Source organism: Amphiura filiformis, chromosome 17 (assembly GCF_039555335.1).
Source record: "Amphiura filiformis chromosome 17, Afil_fr2py, whole genome shotgun sequence".
Lineage (NCBI taxonomy): Eukaryota > Metazoa > Echinodermata > Ophiuroidea > Amphilepidida > Amphiuridae > Amphiura > Amphiura filiformis.
The window spans coordinates 5,060,980-5,080,104 of record NC_092644.1 but is presented as its reverse complement, the minus strand read 5'-3'; the positions used below and the strand labels follow the sequence as shown (position 1 = coordinate 5,080,104).

Here is a 19,125-nt window from a genome sequence, read left to right as displayed (position 1 = left end):
TTGCACAACCTTTGAGCATTTTGGCCTCGCTGGCTTGCTATAATACTTCCGACGTCAGCCTTTCCAACATATCAAAGGAATGTCAGCCCTCAACAATTTATTTGTGTTTTTGTTTTATTCATCATTTTATCTTAATGCATACATTAATTTATCAATTTAGAGGATTACATCCTAACTAATCATTAAAATATTATACATAGGGTAAATTAAATCAATACTTAAACTTAACTAAAGGATACAAATTCAATTCGAATAATATGATACTACTTGAAGAAATCAAACCCTTCACACTTTAAAATAGAAACAGGCTTGTCCTGAAAATTGGAGCCAAAGGTCAGGTCACAAAAACAGATATCAGCAGAATGGCGTCGCAACCAGCTTCCAGAAGAGCGCAGGTAAAGCTAAATTATCCAATAATTTACGTATTTTAGGATGTGATATGTGTCACCTAATTGTAAACTAGTTCTAAGGCCACTTGTTGGATTAGGTTAGGTTTTCCACATGGTTGAATTTTCAAGTTTTAGTCGGGTGATTTGGATCCGGAAGTGAACAATTTCACTAGAATCTAGAATCCTAGATCTCCATACAAAAAACACTACCACTGCACTGCTATAGAAAAAATATTAAATTCGTGTACATCGTGGAACATTCAACTACGCTTGTTACTCTGTGACTAATCATGCTAACTACACGCGCGTACAGTTCTTCTTCTTCCTTCTTCCTTATATCGTGCATACCTCAAATTGAGTATTGTCATACGGGCTTAGCGTGCATAGTTTTTTACCTATGCACGATCCTGGAACCTAGGATTGATTGCAGATATCAGAACCGGGATGGTCCCCTTCTCTTTTCGAATAGCTCTGACACTTAACGTGCACAGGGTTTGACTCTTCCTGTACACGGGACCAAGCGGCTTTACGTGACTTCGAATCACGGACGAAGCACATACACTACCTATATCTGCACGTGATAAGCAGTGTATGGGGCGAGAAGAAATTCTTCAATTAAATTCTGAAATTAATAACTGAACTGAATTGAAGGATTTCTGACCATATAGAACTTTTGGGAGGGAAGAGAATTTTCACCTAAGGCAAGCCCAAGGCTCGAACCCTCGTCGATCGTATCTCCCGGCCGGCAGCGCAACGCCTTAACCACTCGGCCATCTCGCCCTCTACAACGCTACTCTACGCGTCCATATTAGCGAGGCTATCTGCGTACAACTGCAACTGCTTACTACATTGTACTACTACGCACAGCCACGCAAAGAGTATCATCAGTTTCAGTTTGTTCCACGATGTACACAAATTTGATAATTTTTCTATACATACAGTTATTCTCAAGTACTACCATAATTATGATATATTGTAGGTATGTGAGCATTCCTTACCTGAGCATGCGCAATATTCAGCCTCTCTCAGCATAGCCTAGGGAAATCGCGCACCCGCCGCCATTTTGAAAATTCATTACCGGTAGTAAATTTTACGGTGATGTTTTTGAAAAAAAATTTGGGGGCAGGGGTTGGATTTCGGCGGGAGTCCGAGAGTCGAGTCGCCAAAGATGCAATGACATTATGGAAGTGAGAGTATGATGACACATATATTAAAAACTTAACTTTGTTAGTTTATTTGTTAGTTTGTTTGTTTGAATGCATTTTACGTAGGCCTACATAATTATAATACCTTTTGGACTCCCGCAAGATTGTACAACGAGAATCCATTTACGGGAATCCATGGACTCTCGCAAAACTCTCTTGCGAGAATCCACTTGGACTCCTGTGGCACTTTACGAAATTCCACCCCTGCGGGGGAATTAGATCGAGTTAAAAGCCGTTCCAAAGCTTACAAGGTCAAGTCAAAAGGTTGAACTTGATCAGAACCGGAAGAGGTCAGATGATTACATGCGTGGTCGCGGCAAATTTTGGCGACTTTCTAGTGGGTTTGAAAGTGACGATTTCGATCTAATTTTTTCGGAAATTACTCTCCAAATATCTAAATAACGGAGTTGAGCGGTAAGTTAAATTGAGCACGCGGTGAATAAAGGTAGTTTTTTGTACATAAAAATGTTTGGTTTGATGAGATTGGATGGATGCCTTGCGCAAAAAGTGAGTGAACTGGGGACTTTGTGTAGTACGAATTCCCGGCATGGTTTGCGTATACTAATTGAATGGGCTCATGCTGTGGATGCTGGGATAGCTTCTCATTCTGTGCCGACTTTGAGTCGGGGGAAGAAGCAAATTTGGACCTTTCCTATTCCTATCCCATCATGCATAGCGCTTGCAGATTTTTGCTATTATAGATGCATGAATGACTGTGGGCACATCGGGTATGATGGCGGGGGGGACGGACACATGCCGTTTTGGCCATTTTCCTATTTGATTTTCTAAATGTTCAAATTGATGGGGGCGTACTCCTATGGCGCTTCGTCATGGGGGGGGTAACTTGGGGGAAAGGCGGGGTTCATACTTGAGCAGGAGTGACCCCATTCTGATGATCAAGTGAACTGGCCCTCGAGTTTCCATAATGATCTTGGAATAGGAGCATCGCCAGCCAGTGCTCCAAAGGGTGCCTGTTCAAAGACAAAACTTAAGCTGGGGAAGGCGGTGGGGGTTCATACTTGAGCAGGAGTGACCCCATTCTGATGATCAAGTGAACTGGCCCTCGAGTTTCCACAATGATCTTCGGAATAGGGAGCATCGCCAGCCAGTGCTCCAAAGGGTGCCTGCTCAAAGACAAAACTTAAGGTGGGAGAAGGGGTGGGGTTCATACTTCAGCAGGAGTGACCCCATTCTGATGATCAAGTGAACTGGCCCTCGAGTTTCCGCAATGATCTTCGGAATAGGGAGCTTGCGCCAGCCAGTGCGCCAAAGGGTGCCTGCTCAAAAACATTTTCCTGGGGAGGGGGTGAATGCATCAGCTACTGCTTATAATAATTAAACATTTTAAAGGGTGCCCTCTCAAACAAATTACCCCCCCCCCCCTTGTATCAGTGAAAAGGTGTACTCGGGTGGGTAGTATCAAAACCGTGAGTTTTTCAATGAAAAAAAAATAAAAAATAAGACACTTCAACACAAATTTCATCTTTTTGAATAAGTTTTTCTTTATTTTTGCATTTGGTGTTGGCCCTCACTGTGGTTTCCCAGGGACTGCCTTTTGAGGAGAGCAAGAGCAATCGCTCTCTAGGGCCTAATTGCTCTCCTTAAATCGGATATAGGAGAGTGATTTTTAGATTTCCTTAGTTGACCATTCTCTCATTACATTTTATTGTAAATGTTCTAAACAGCTCTTGAAGGCTCTAGAAGAGCTATTTAATGCTCTCCTGCAAATTCCAAAAGACAGTCCCTGGTTTCCATCCTCTGTCAAACCTGGAATCTGCATCAGAAAACAGAAATAAAACAAAATGTTACTCATACATGTTCATTTGTATATTAGGGGGCTATCATTTTCTGCGGGGCTCCCAAATTTACAAAAAGTCGGCATCAATAAAATTGCGACCCCCTATTTCGGCACCACCCACTGATACACCTTACACGTACTCCTGAAGAGGCTAAAATTGTATTCAGTTTTTGCTGAACCATGAAATGGTATCAGCCTATAACTGTGTATGTTACTAGGTTACTAAGTTACTAGGTCCCTAACTAACCATTTGGTCTGAAATGGACATATCTCTAAATGCCATGAAGGTATGACCCCATGAGTGGTGTCATATGAAAGAGAAAAACATAAAGAATATAATAAATATAGTTCCAAGCGTCAGAGGTCATCCAGGGGTCGTCACAGGGGTCAAAAAGGTCATTTTAACAAAAAATGCTCCGATTGAGCTTAAATTTAAATGCAATGATCCTTATGACATTCTAAACATGTTTAAAACATTTTAAAATTCATTTAAGGTCATTAAGGGGTCCTAAAGGGTCAAAGGTCAAGTTGTTCAAAATGCTCCAATTGAGCTGAAATTTAAGCATAATGATCCTTATGACATTCTAAACATGTTGCAAATATTGAAACGGAGAGCCAAAATGCGATTTCAGATTTTTGGCCTGTTTTTAAGCTTACCTCCCAGCTCCTCCCGTGTGTTGTCAATGGCCGAATTTAGCTCTTGTCAAATTCATATTTAGAGAAAAGTCACGATGCTCACGTGTTCGTGGTAGTTTTTGATAGTTATTATACATTTAAAAATGATTGCATGGCTCTGCACAAGGTATATTTTTGTAAATATTTGAATTTGTTTACCTGCCGATCGTCAGTTTTTGCCGTGGGTTGAAAATACGGCAGAGAAAATTTGTCACGACGTGCGTGCGAAATTGGCCTCAACTTTCACTATTTCCGCTATTATTAGCTTATATTGTACAGAGATCTTATAATATTGTGTAAATAATTTTGTCAGGAACAAAATAAGGTATTACATACCGTCTATGAGTAAATATGCAGGGCAAAATTCAGGCTTTTCTTGTGTTGTTTACCCGGTTGTTTACAGAATTTTAGATTTTCCATTTTGAAACTTCCGGCCATCAATCGTCTGCACGTAAACAAGTTTTTCCTAAAAATTGTAAATTTTCTTAAAAGCGACTTTTGTTGATCAAACTTTGGATTATTTAAGATGTAATTGTTTAAGGATGTAGAATTTTAAGATATTTTTGAGTATTTTTATGTTTTACATGGTCAAAAAGGGGGTCATCAGTTTGATTCCTGATTTAAAAACACTAGCAGTTCTAGTTATTAAATTTCGTCATGTTCAAAATCTGTTCGAAATTGAGCGCCTGGCGGAGTGACTAGATATCCATAGTGTAGACTTACGCTTTGAACGCAGCCGCCAAAAGGTTCCATGAGCGCGTTCAGGAGAGTATATAAAGGCCGTGCTGCAGCACGCAAATTAATCAGATTGCTTGGTGGACAATAGTCCACCCAAACCTTCACTCAGTTTGAAGGTAAGCACCGCCAACCAAAGCAAAAACGCCCTACTCTGGAGCTCAGATTGAGCTAGGGGCAGCTTAGCTACCACAATAGTGGCAACACCCAGGTGGTTATGCACTCCGGTGTTTTGGCCTAGCGCCTATGCCTATTGTGCAAGTGACTTGCCGCACACATGCACAAGTCCAATGGAAAGTTATGCACTGTATTTTGTGTGCATTCATTGTTGCATGGCAAGTTCGTATAGGTGTACAAACATGGATAGGCCTACTATACTCCGTAGTCGGCCTACTAGGCCTTGGCCTAGCCTATGACTATGTCATGTGATGGGAGATTCTGTTGATTAAATTGTATTTTTATGCTTCTTGATTATTCAAGCAGATAGTATATACTTTTCGGCAGCATTTATTGGTAATTTATTTGGATTTAAAAGAGATAAATAAGGAAATATCGTCATGATCAACAACAGAGATTGTGTATTCATGGTATTTACCAGTGTTTACTTGTATTTATGAATTGTGATGTGATAAGACAAATATGAAAGCAAAATAACAATACAAGATATAACAAAAGAAGCAAATATAAAACAGAATTGTCAAGTCTCATTTTTACCTGTTACTTCTCCTTTCATGCATCACTGATTCCACATATCTTGGGGAGAATTCTAGTCTTTGATACTACGCTACCACTTGTATGTTTATAAGGCTAGTCTTCTCCACCAGTCGTTTACAAAAGTATTAGGGGCAAGTTCGGTCCCGTTACAACTGGTGGCAGCGGTGGGATAAATCAAAATTTTAACAAATTTTGGCTCACGATTTATTATGGCAGCGACTGAAGATAGTGTTGATACTTCTCCAACCGATACCAGCTCAGAAATATTAGCTGGTGATGAATTTAATGTTCATGAAAGTGATGAGTCAGTGAGAAGTAGGCCTAAACTTTCTAGCAATGACACTCAGCCTGGAGTAAAAATAAAGCCTCAAACTTACGATGGGACCACTTCCTGGTCAGACTATTTGATACAATTCGAACTTGTTGCTGAATGGAATAAATGGAATGATTATACCAAAGCCATTTGTTTAGCAACTAGTCTAAGAGGTGTTGCTCAGAGTGTACTGGGATATTTGGATCCGACTGAACGGCATGATTACCACTCACTTGTGGCCTGTTTGAACCTGAGGTTTGGAACCGAAAATCAGGAAGAGCTATTCTGGGTGAAACTCAATAACAGAGTAAGGCACCCAAAAGAGTCATTGCCTGACCTAGCTCATAACATCCGAAGGCTAGTCAAGCTAGCTTTGCCAGCGATACCGAGTCCTTTCTCACAGGAGATAGCAAAGAAATACTTCATAAGTGCTATCAGAGAAAGCGAGTTACGGTTAAACATCCTGCGTGCAAAACCTGTTACTTTTGATGATGCAATTAAGTTTGCAGTGGAAACTGAAGCTTTTACAAAGCTGAAAAGTACAGGAAGCATCAAAATGATGCTAATGCAGATGGAATTGCTAAAGGGCAATTTGAAGATGAGAAGGATGATGAACTTACGAGAGTCGATTCACAGAAGACTGGGAGATCATCGAGAAAGAACCGGAAGTCTCCCTCATCACAAATGCGAGCCAGGAGAAGGTTAGCTTTCTTAAAGATCCAGAAAAAGTTAGCCAGGCCGCATGCTCCCTTAATTGGGAAAGACTGTGATGATCTACCCTGCCAGATGGCATGCTCAAGCAGTTTCAGAAGAAGCGGGAGAAAGACACGAAAGTCTCCATCATCTAGAAGCGAGCCAGGAGGCGATTAGCTGTAAGGAGACAGTTAACTGGTGGTCAGGACACTCCCTTGATAAATGGGGAAGACTGCCAACTAGCAGGTATCCCGAGTGATCAGACGGTGTTAGTTGACCGTATAGGCGTATAGGTGAATGGAATTCATCTGGCCAATACGCCGACACTCTGAGAAAGTTGTCATCTCAGATGAGTCTTTGGAAGAGGTCAGCTATGCTACTTGATGACAGTCATGATGGTATAGGCACACGATCAGGCCTATGCATCAACTCATTGGCACCAGGAGACTTGCCATCATCAGAATGAGTCTGGAAGAGTGACCAGTTATCATGCACACAGGCAGTGATAATGTCTGATTGTATATAATTTGTAAATAGCTTTACGAGGAAGATTCAAGGAGACGAAAGCTATCGTGTTTATGGGATAATGATATGCGGAAAAGCCCTCGCCGTATAGTCACTAATCCTTGTGGTGTATGACGTCCGGAAAAGGTCACACCGACGTCTTGCACTGCCTGCTCACAGCTCCTTGCCGCTAAAATATGAAATTACTGTTTTATGAAGTTGAAGTCAGGGATAGGCCTTGCCGACATCATCATCATATAGACGTGTTTCATAGCGGATTGTCTACTCTACATGTAGACCCTGTATATAAAAATTGTTTTCATTATTGTTATTATGTAATTATAATAACTCAACTTTGGGAGGAACAGCCTCCATTAAAAAGAACTTCATGAATGAAATTTTATTTCAGCCAAAAGCGTGATTAGAAGTTTGATATGACTTTACTGACTGCAGCGGTATTGACATGACAATCTTTTGATCAAGTTTTGTCTCTGGGAAATTCTTGTTCTTTAAAAGAGCAATTCTGGATTTCTTAATTTAGATAAAGTGAAAGACACATCACTTTATTTCGACACAACTATTCTTACAATCATTTGGAATGATATATGGATGCATGGAGATATACCGTGAAAAATATGGAAAGTGTTGACTATCGGGCACTCATGTTGTTTTACATGAGAATTCATGCCTTAATTCTGAATTGAATGTCAGATTTTGAAGATTACGAAGACAGATGAAGAAAAACAAAATGAAGATGAAGATGGCTACAGTAAATAAATAGCATACATCGACTTCAAGCCTACAAAATAATGGTTGCTTAATTGAATAGCCATTAGATCTGTACGTGCTATCTACTGATGATAGCAAGAAGTTTTGCCGTACGGCATGTGCTCTTAAGAAGATTAACAAATGAAAATCAACTAGATCTCATCATCTGTTTTCTTACTGATACTGTTGAGGCATCATCACGGGCCGGTTATGCAGATCTTATGATTTTGGAACTCTGGTTGGTGCGACGGTGACTCACTGATTGCAGTCATGATGTTTTCAGAGCAATGTCAGGCTATGTAGGCGCATTGGTAACAGAAAATCAAGTTTCGCTCTTGGGTGGATTGCCAACTGAGAAAGTCTACATGGACTTAATAGAACTCAGATGCAAGAATGAATGGCAAAAGTGATATTTGACCAGCCAATGGTTATTCTTTACCAGGTCAAATGTTTTATTGGATGATGTATGGTTTCTTTACACCTTGCATAATTGATGTAAAGGCGGCATGAGTCAACATTTCCTCTCATGATCGACGGTGAACCAATCTGGCAGTTCTCATGAGAGTTGCGAAAGAGGTATGATAATGTAGATTCTCAGATGTTGAAGATATCGAACTGAAGACAAGGTCCATCAGAAGAAAGGACGCTGAGGAATATAGAACTTTTATAAATCTGAACTCATATTGATCATTAATTGATGGCAAAAATTTAAAATTAATGTCGAACTGATGATTGTTTTATGTAACTTGATGCAGAGACAGACTTCTGTCATTTCAGCTCGAAATTTAAAGTCAAAGTTAAACTGGTATTGTTCATTTGAAAATGAAATTGATGGAAATGTGCACCAAGGTGAATAAATGGTTCTTGTAAATTAATATTTTATCGGTGAAAAAGAGTATGCATAAAAACCAGATATTTGAATGATTAAAATGCTAGAGATACTGTGAAAGATTTGTGTAAAACTTGTAAACATAATAATATAATTTGCATGTGAAATAGAGTTGCTTTTATAATGTATAGTTGTAAATCTGCCGAATAGCCAATCAAATTTTGGAAAACTTTTTGAGGTCACGAGGTCACGACAATGTTATTGTCAGCCTGTTAAAGTTTTGTCAATGAAATGCTCTGATTTTTGATTGTAATTAAGTTAAATAATTATACATGTTACATTTCGGATGACGAAATAGTCTCGAAGAGGGGTAGTGAAGCGGAGAGCCAAAATCGATTTCAGATTTTTGGCCTGTTTTAAGCTTACCTCCCAGCTCCTCCGTGTGTTGTCAATGGCGAATTTAGCTCTTGTCAAATTCATATTTAGAGAAAAATCACGATGCTCACGTGTTCGTGGTAGTTTTGATAGTTATTATACATTTAAAAATGATTGCATGGCTCTGCACAAGGTATATTTTTGTAAATATTTGAATTTGTTTACCTGCCGATCGTCAGTTTTTGCCGTGGGTTGAAAATCGCAGAGAAAATTTATCACGACGTGCGTGCGAAATTGGCCTCAACTTTCACTATTTCCGCTATTATTAGCTTATATTGTACAGAGATCTTATAATATTGTGTAAATAATTTTGTCAGGAACAAAATAAGGTATTACATACCGTCTATGAGTAAATATGCAGGGCAAAATTCAGGCTTTTCTTGTGTTGTTTACCCGGTTGTTTACAGAATTTTAGATTTTCCATTTTGAAACTTCCCGGCCATCAATCGTCTGGCACGTAAACAAGTTTTTCCTAAAAATTGTAAATTTCCTTAAAAACGACTTTTGTTGATCAAACTTTGGATTATTTAAGATGTAATTGTTTAAGGATGTAGAATTTTAAGATATTTTTGAGTATTTTTATGTTTTACATGGTCAAAAGGGGTCATCAGTTTGATTCCTGATTTAAAAACACTAGCAGTTCTAGTTATTAAATTTCGTCATGTTCAAAATCTGTTCGAAATTGAGCGCCTGACGCGGAGTGACTGCGAGATATCCATAATGTAGACTTACGCTTTGAGCGCAGCCGCTAAAAGGTTCCATGAGCAGCGTTCAGGAGAGTATATAAAGGCGTACGTGCAGCGCAAATTAATCAGATTGCTTGGTGGACAATAGTCCACCCAAACCTTCACTCAGTTTGAAGGTAAGCACCGCCAACCAAAGCAAAAACGCCCTACTCTGGAGCTCAGATTGAGCTAGGGGCAGCTTGGCTACCACAATAGTGGCAACACCCAGGTGGTTATGCACTCCGGTGTTTTGGCCTAGCGCCTATGCCTATTGTGCAAGTGACTTGCCGCACACATGCACAAGTCCAATGGAAAGTTATGCACTGTATTTTGTGTGCATTCATTGTTGCATGGCAAGTTCGTATAGGTGTACAAACATGGATAGGCCTACTATACTCCGTAGTCGGCCTACTAGGCCTTGGCCTAGCCTATGACTATGTCATGTGATGGGAGATTCTGTTGATTAAATTGTATTTTTATGCTTCTTGATTATTCAAGCAGATAGTATATACTTTTCGGCAGCATTTATTGGTAATTTATTTGGATTTAAAAGAGATAAATAAGGAAATATCGTCATGATCAACAACAGAGATTGTGTATTCATGGTATTTACCAGTGTTTACTTGTATTTATGAATTGTGATGTGATAAGACAAATATGAAAGCAAAATAACAATACAAGATATAACAAAAGAAGCAAATATAAAACAGAATTGTCAAGTCTCATTTTTACCTGTTACTTCTCCTTTCATGCATCACTGATTCCACATATCTTGGGGAGAATTCTAGTCTTTGATACTACGCTACCACTTGTATGTTTATAAGGCTAGTCTTCTCCACCAGTCGTTACAAAAGTATTAGGGGCAAGTTCGGTCCCGTTACAATATTTTAAAATTCGTTCAAGGTCATTAAGGGGTCATAAAGGGGATAAAGGTCAAGTTTTTCAAAATGCTCCAATTGAGCTGAAATTTATATGCAATGATCCTTATGACATGCTAAACATTGCAAATATTTTAAAATTCATTTAAGGTCATTAAGGGGCAATAAAGGGATCAAAGGTCAAGTTTTCAAAATGCTTCAATTGTAGGTATAGGCCTACCACAATATACTGCCGAAGCCACATGGTTCAGCTATGGTGCGGTTATCGCTCTAGTTTTGAATAAGATAAACACACTATCTGTGGTCATCTTGCGACTCCCTGCATTTTGGTCATCAAAAATTTTATGACCCCCCTATTTTTCTTTCCAAAACATTATGACCCCCCCTGTATATTTGGGAACCCCCCTTCCAAAGAAAATGATAGGCCCTTATGTTCACATCAATACAAATTCAATCAATCTAGGATTACATTTACAGTTCAGTACCAGTAAATAGCAAGACAGCGCTTGTTTCTTAAAATTGTGTACTCACAATGCACAGTATAGGCTAGTATAAGCATTTTAATATGTGCATGCACAAAAAGTTTGTACAGGAAATTGGCTGAAAAATTGAGCCATTCAAATTAGCATATCTCCGCAACCACATATCGTATGACATTCATTTATGCCTCATCAGTTTTCTTTCATTTAGCTCTTTAATATGAGATTACTTTGATGAGAATCAAAAAAAGTTCAATTTTTTTTGTATTATACCTATATATATTGAAAATGTCGAATGTGCATCCGTATTACTGCATATAATTTCCACCCCATGTCCTCTTCACTATCGCTAACCTGTGATATGTTTTTATAATTTAAAAGGCCAGACTCAGTGCTTGTATGTTTAAACCTTACAAAAGCTGCAGCATGAAAGCAAAAACATTAAACATGAATTAGGAATTTTGAAGGGCACCCATTTCAAGGCCATCAACAAATCCTTTGCAAAGGCACCAAGGCCATTTAGTATGCCTGGTCGAGCACCCTCACAGACCCGAATGTAGTTACAGGGGCGTCTATTCTTCCGTTAATCGCCCCCAAAGCCTTCTTCCGTTAATCGCCCCCAAAGCCTGCAAAGGGGAGGGAATAATTTTACCTCTTTGGGGAAGAATTTTTGCATTTGAAAAAAGAAATAGAGGGAAAAACAGAAGAAAGTCAACAGGATTCAAGGAAGATTAAAAATAAAATTGAACTAATTTGGGGGAAAATGTATAACTGGAACATGTATTATATGTTTGTGGCTATTTTCGGAATGAAATTGATGGTCACTGGCTGGCAGTGACTGCTCTACAGGGTAGGTGAATTCATCAAGTGTCATTTAGGGAAGAATTATAATGGGTACATAGCATTAGCATGTACATGAAATGGTCCCTTGGCTTTTACCCATTCCCATCCCAAAAGCAATTATTTTGAGGGAAACCATGCACTTTAGCATAAAACAGGGAACAGTTGGGTCAGTAATTCTTCCCTGCCTGGGCAATTGACTCGTGGTCATACTATTGGTAATAATACACACAAAGAATAAGGGAGTTCTGCTTTGCATATTTCATACAAAATCCATTTTCTTTTTAGTTTGGACATCTGCCTATCTAAGGGGAAGCATTTGGGATTCTAAGGAAAGACAGAACCATCAATTAGTTAACAGCTCTATTGTCCAAGTTTATCTTCCCTTTTAAACCGGGCTTTTAAACCTCAGCTTCAGATCAAAATCCTTGATTATCCTTCCCTAGGCCTAGATGCAATAGTTCAGTGGCAATCTCCGAACTGTGCTATGTGAGAATATTAATTCTAAGGCTTTATAAATCAGGGGCATGTGAGTCACCACATATGAGCTGAAAGCGCTGAAAACAGTTAGCAAAAAGCTAAAAACACAACCCTGTAAATAATAAATCACAGCTCTGAAAATAATAAAGAGCCTAAAGGTGTTTGCCAGCCTGTCTTCCCTTTGAACCATTAGTCCTTAGATCATTTTAGATGCATCATGCAATGATTCAGTGTCCCGACTGTACCATCTAGGAAAGAATTTGATGTTTTTAGGGAAGACAGAATAGAACAACTCACAACTTAGCCTAACAGTTGTATAAAGAAGTTTGGTCTGTCTGACAACACACATGTCTATATTCAGGCAGGGAAGGGAGGGAACAAGAAAATAAGGAAAATACATGTAGATAGCAACTAGCCTAAAATTGTCCCTTTTGGATCCATTTTTTAGGATCTCAGTTAGGGAAGAATCTGGGGATGGATGTGACACAGCACGGTAGGGTGAGGGAATAATTTTAATTTCCTGGAAGAATAGACACCCCTGCGGCGGTAGCAGAAATTTCTACCATTCACATTATAAAGATGATAATGATACAAGTACAAGCAGTTTAGTACAATTTTATTTTAATTTTTTTTAAATTTTTATATCATTATTACTATTTTCAGGTGATGGTAGGGAGTTACCTACAGATTTCTTATCAGTAGATGGTGGTCAGCATAATAATCAGCAACAGCAACAGATCCATGCTGATGAAGAGGCAGCTAGAGCATTGCAATTTGGACAAGGATATGCACAACAGCAGGGACAGGGAGTACCAGGGCAGTTGCCACCATGCATCGGGAGACTAAGCATTACTGTAGCACAGGTAAATGGTTTGGCCAGCAAGGATTCTGGGGCTGGGCTGGGGAGGGGGTAATAATGAGTAAGGGGTGGTGCAATAATAATTTTTTTTTGTCATGCCAAAAATGGGGGGGGAAGCATTTTGGCAGGTTGAAAAGTGTGTGTGGGGGGGGTGTCAAGCAATTATTTTTGGCAGGTCAAAGGGGGGCATGTAATTTCTGGCAGACCAATTTGAGAATTCACCACCCCAGGGGTACACATAATTATTGCAGCACCCCTAAGTATTACTGGTAAATGACATGTGGTTTGCCCAGGAGGTGATTCCGGGGTGGTGGAGGGGGTATTCTGGGGGCAGGGGGTTATTACTATATTAGGAAATGTGGTAGGAAAAGTTAAGATTCATAATGGCCTTTAACATTATGATTAATAATGAAAATTGTGAGCAGGACTGGGATAACTTTATGTGATTATAGATATACAGTGGCAACTCGTTAACACGAACCCTCTTAACATGAAGTTCCTGATAACAAGAAGTATGTTTTACATTCCCAAGCATACATTTCACATGTTATTAGAACTGGATAACACAAAACTCCTGATAACAAGAAGCAAAATTTGAATTCCGCACAACTTCGTGTTAATGAGTTTCCACTGTAATACTTACTGGAGACAGCCAGGCAAGCCAATCTGCAAAACATATAACATAGGATCTTTTCATGTGATCATGAAAGTATAGAAATAAACATTTTGCAATATTTGGATGTGCTCTGTTCATTGAGGTATTTTTTGATCGACCCATGTTTCACTTGATGATAGCAAATCAGATTAGAGAATTGAAATGGAAGAAATACATTGTAGCCTACATGTAGGAGTGTAATATGTCTTCCCTTGAGTGGTTTGGTTGTACTTATTATTTCCCCATTGTGTAGGCCAAACTAGCCAAGAATTACGGGATGACCCGAATGGATCCATACTGCCGCATTCGAGTAGGTCATGCCGTGTTTGAAACACCAACAGATGTGAACGGCTCCAAGAACCCAAGGTGGAACAAGACCATACAGTGCAACGTTCCTCCTGGCGTAGACTCCATCTACTTAGAAATCTTTGATGAGGTAAGATGTATATTATACTAAATAGAAAAATTATTTAATTTGTGTACATCGTGGAACATTCAACTACGCTTGTTAGTCCGCGACTAATCATGCTAATACATGAGCATACAACGCTACTCTACGCGTCCATTAGCGAAGTTATCTGCGTACAACAGCTTACTACGCACAGCCACGCAAAGAGTATGTTCCACGATGTACATGAATCAAATAATTTCCCTGCAAGGAGCTTCCCGAATTCCATATTTTCCAGGCCTAATTCTTGCAAAGGAATTTTTCAGGAATCTTGCTAATTATTTATTGCTTACATCTTTTACAAGAATCTTTATGATTTGCAGATTCCTACCAAATTTTAGCCCTGAGCTGGAGAAATTCAGGTGCAAAAGCACCAGAACTTTGGTATCAGATCTCCAAAGGGCATCTTGAGTTACAAATTCTGAGTTATTTAAGTTCAAGTATGATAACCTCTCATCTGTTGGCATTTTCAGAAAGCATTCACTACCGACAACAGGATAGCCTGGACGCAAGTGATGGTTACCCAGGCGGTGTTTGATGGTGAGGTCATGGATGATTGGCATCCATTGACCGGCAAGCAAGGTGAAGACAAAGAAGGAATGATCAACTTAATTCTATCATATCAGGTATGTGGTCTGATTACTCTATCTCAGATTTGAAATGCAACAACAAGGGTCTAAATCTATGATTGCTTTTATCTGTTAAGCTATTTGGGTTTGCAACTTTGCATCAGTCAGATTAAGACCCACTATTTTGCTCCTGGACCATGCAACTTTGCATCTGTCAGATATGACCTACCATCGTGCTCCTGGACCATGCAACTTTGCATGTGTCAGATATGACCAACCATCGTGCTCCCAGACCATGCGACTTTGCATCTGTCAGATATGACCAACCATCGTGCTCCCAGACCATGCAACTTTGCATCTGTCAGATATGACCTACCATCGTGCTCCCAGACCATGCAACTTTGCATCTGTCAGATATGACCTACCATCGTGCTCCCAGACCATGCAACTTTGCATCTGTCAGATCATGACCTTTCATATGGTAAGAGTATGATTGCACTAGGTCAAATTCTAACGGAGTCGTTTGGGTTTGACATAGGATGAATTTGGCAACTGTGATTCATAGCATATCCTCTCCAAATTAAGAATTGCAGTAAGAATTTCAGTTGAATGGACACAACAGTACTTCAAAAGATAAAATGTGGATGGGGCAAAAAATAATCATCAAACCAATCAAAAGACATGATTGGAAATGCAACCAATCAAGAGTGAGTTGGATCCATTTCCGCATCACCCAGTGAATGCAAGTTTATCATGCTGTGTTCATTTGATTGAAATTCTTTCTGCAGTTCCAAGTTTTACATGGCAGGTTACTTTACAGTAACATGTGAAAGCTTATTCTTGAAATGTGTGTATTACAGTTCAGCTCTTCCTCAATGTACTTGTAATAACACTGCTGGTGATGTGTGCAATGACAGTTTAGGTAGAATTTGGCCCATTGCGTGACTGTTCTGACATTTTAACCATATGCTAGACATGGTTCATTATTCACAATGTTAACTGATTTAAAGACATTGATTGACCTATCTTGTTCTGTGGATTCCAGTAAATTACTTCATTGTCTTTTTTCATTTCCACACACAGCAAGTTCCAGCTGTACCAATGATGTATGCTCCACAGATGTACGGAGGCGTTCAAACATTTATGATGCCAGGGTATCAATATCCTCCCGTGGTAGCACCTATGGGGGCACCAGTCGGTGGTGAGTATAATAGTTTAAGATTTACCGATAATCACATCCTAAGTTAGGCATCTCATGTGGAGAGGATAGGGTGGATCTAAACATTAAAACGAACATCAAAATACTCGTTGAGAATACTATTGGTAAATTTTGTTTTACAAGTCCAATCATTTACTCACGTTTTAGATGTTTTATCTTCCAATCGGAAGACTTCATCAGTGATGCGCCGATCTAGCAACACTCCACTCTCATCTCCAGAGTGTTCAGTTCTTTGTAGTAGCTGATCATATACATGATTACGGTCATGCATACATATGTGTAGTGATGTGATTTGGTGGAGGGATGGCAATGGGCAGTCTTCAAATTCCAGGAGGTTTTTGTCGCAAAATATGTTAATTTGGTAGCTCATTTACTTAAATTTACATAAATTTCATTCTGTTTAATTTCTTGGAACCGGGAAGGCTTATAGTGATGTGACTTTTGGAGGGTGGCAATTGGCGGTCTTCAAATTCCACTAGGTTTTAGTCGCAAAATATGCTAATTTGGTTGCTCATTTGCTTAAATTTGCACCTTTTTTATTTTTCACTCAATATTTCTGCCTTACAGCTTACATGAGGCATCCTCAGCAACAGCAACATCCGCAGCAGCATCCACAGCAACAGCCGCAACAGCAGCAGCAGCAGCAGCAGCAGCAGCAACAGCAACCAGCAACAATCACCCAAGAAGACCTGAAAGCCATCCAAGAAATGTTCCCCAATATGGACTCGGAAGTCATCCGCTCTGTGTTAGAAGCCAACAGAGGCAACAAAGATGCTACCGTTAACAGCTTACTGTCTATGAATACATAGAAATTGTTATTGTGTGTAGTTTAAGGAGGAAGCCCCGCCAGAGCAGTTCTTCTGGAGTGATCCAAACCTGCCTGATTATCAAATTAATCAGCGACAAGGTTATCTCTGAATTCAATAGGTGCTAATTGATGCAATAACATTCAAACATCAATTAGCACCTGTCAAATTCAGAGATAACATCGTCACTGATTAATTTGATAACCAGGCAGGTTTGGTTCACCCCAGAAGAACTGCTCTTGCAGGGCTACCTGTTTAAGGAATTTTATAGAGAGGAGGAGTACTTTACAAAGCCTTTATGTACAATGCTTTGTTTTGCATGGGCAATACCTCAAACAGTTCTTAGTTACTAAAATTCGACACTCTGCAATTTTGCACTCATTAAAGGTTTTGGTAGCAACTACTGTAGAATGTGACATCTGTATGGGACATTAATGATTATAAGTAGGAAGCTGTCACAGCACCGCTATATATGCTGAAGATGACAGTTAATCTAGTGAAAAATATTCTTGTTGAGTGCAAAAGTGTGTAGTTTTGGAGTTCCAAATTCTTTAAGCTGTTCTATTACCAACTTGTACAGTTGTTAGTGATTTGAGATGGAATTGTAATGTGTGGTACACAGTTTCAAATACGGGTTCATTAGCATAAAAGTGCACTTAGCAGAAGTGTCAAAAAACATGAGCAGTTGTAACACAAAATTAAGACGAAGTGTTAAAAAAAATATGAACAGAGTTGTATCACAAAACTTAAGAAGTGTTAAAAAACATGAACAGTTGTAACACAAAATTAAGAAAAAGGGTTAAGAAACATGAACAGTTGTATCACAAAATGCAAGAATTGCATTTCAACAAGTACACTCGGAAATGTAATTGTGCTGTAATAATATGCAGGCCTGCCAACTGTCCCTCATTCCAAAGTGAAAAAGAAGGACAGTTCGTCGTCCGTATTCCATAGTGGCGTATAGTGGGGCGCCGCGAATAAACAACTTTTCGACAAAATCGGGTTTGAAGAAATGCCAATTTAAAATCGAGTTGTGTAAATCACACATTCATTATATTTTGTAAATGATGTGAAATTTCTGTAGTAAACTAAATAGATTTTATTGTTATATATTTTTCAAAAGAAATAAATACATACTATTGCTGGCAAACTGACAATAAAACTATACGTCACTATGGAAAAGCGAACAAAACGCAATACCCTAACCTTCCGTTAACGACGCCACCTCGGTCGCCGTGTAATCCCTATGGCGTTACTTTTCGTCGTCGTTCAGTATTCCATAGTGGCGTATAGGTCCGACACGCTGTCACGCCACTATGACATACGATGTTTTTCATTTTTGCCGATATTTCATAATTATAAAATGTGTATAAAAAGTGGCGTATGGTCGATACGCCACTATGGAATACAAAAAATGTCACTTTGTAACTATACGCCACATTTAATTAATTAATTACTAATAAATTAGCTAATTATGACTGATGAGACTTAGAAAAAATGAAAGAGAACATCATTAAAAACATATGTGCCAATTTTCAAAAAATGACCAAAAATCACTATACGCCACTATGGAATACAGCCGACGAGTTCTGCTTTCTGAAAATTTCAGTGATGGCAAATTCAAATGTAAGAACAGCAGAAAATGATGCAAATTTCACTTAAAAATTTTGCTATAGCATTCTCTTTAGTCTATTGTGATAAATTTAGACCAGCAAAACCTTCCCTGAATTACAAAAGTATTGCACACCTCAAGTCTTTGACTTTGTCAGTACCTGGTTTGGGCCTCAATGTGCCTCTTTCTGACTTTGGTAGGTTGGCAGGTCTGAATATGGTGTATTTTGAGGCCAGTGCAATGTCCACGGTACCCAGTGTGTCGTGCTAGCCTTGGTGCATGTGGCTCATATTGTATCATGCTTGTACGTTGCATTTTCATATCTAGTGCATCTTTTCCGAGTTCTCCTTCTCTGTGTAAAATTCTGTAGTGTAGTCAGAATATATAATATAATTGAAAAGTGTATATCGGGCTATTCCAGTTGAAATCCACATTCCCCTGTGGAAGATTTTGGAAATATCTTCCACAGGGGGAGTATGTTTTTTAAATTTAACTGG

The 19,125-nt window shown here is 39.1% G+C and overlaps 1 protein-coding gene across 1 annotated transcript; it reads left to right on the top strand.

The window, feature by feature from the left end:
• The first annotated feature begins 332 nt into the window (after positions 1-332).
• Positions 333-17,946, top strand: LOC140136836 (toll-interacting protein-like). The gene is made up of 6 exons (XM_072158435.1): positions 333-395; positions 13,124-13,323; positions 14,228-14,410; positions 14,896-15,048; positions 16,075-16,192; positions 16,778-17,946. The coding sequence occupies exons 3-6, from the start codon at positions 14,252-14,254 to the stop codon at positions 17,017-17,019; spliced, it is 672 nt and encodes a 223-aa protein (XP_072014536.1). The 5' UTR covers positions 333-395; positions 13,124-13,323; positions 14,228-14,251; the 3' UTR covers positions 17,020-17,946.
• The last annotated feature ends 1,179 nt before the right edge of the window (positions 17,947-19,125 follow it).

Excerpts from the sequence above, each read along its gene's own strand:
- LOC140136836 (XM_072158435.1), top strand. The coding sequence starts at position 14,252 with ATGACCCGAATGGATCCATACTGCCGCATTCGAGTAGGTCATGCCGTG. Across the intron at positions 15,049-16,074 it reads ACTTAATTCTATCATATCAG|CAAGTTCCAGCTGTACCAAT; the intron begins GTATGTGGTCTG and ends TTCCACACACAG. Across the intron at positions 16,193-16,777 it reads TATGGGGGCACCAGTCGGTG|CTTACATGAGGCATCCTCAG; the intron begins GTGAGTATAATA and ends TCTGCCTTACAG.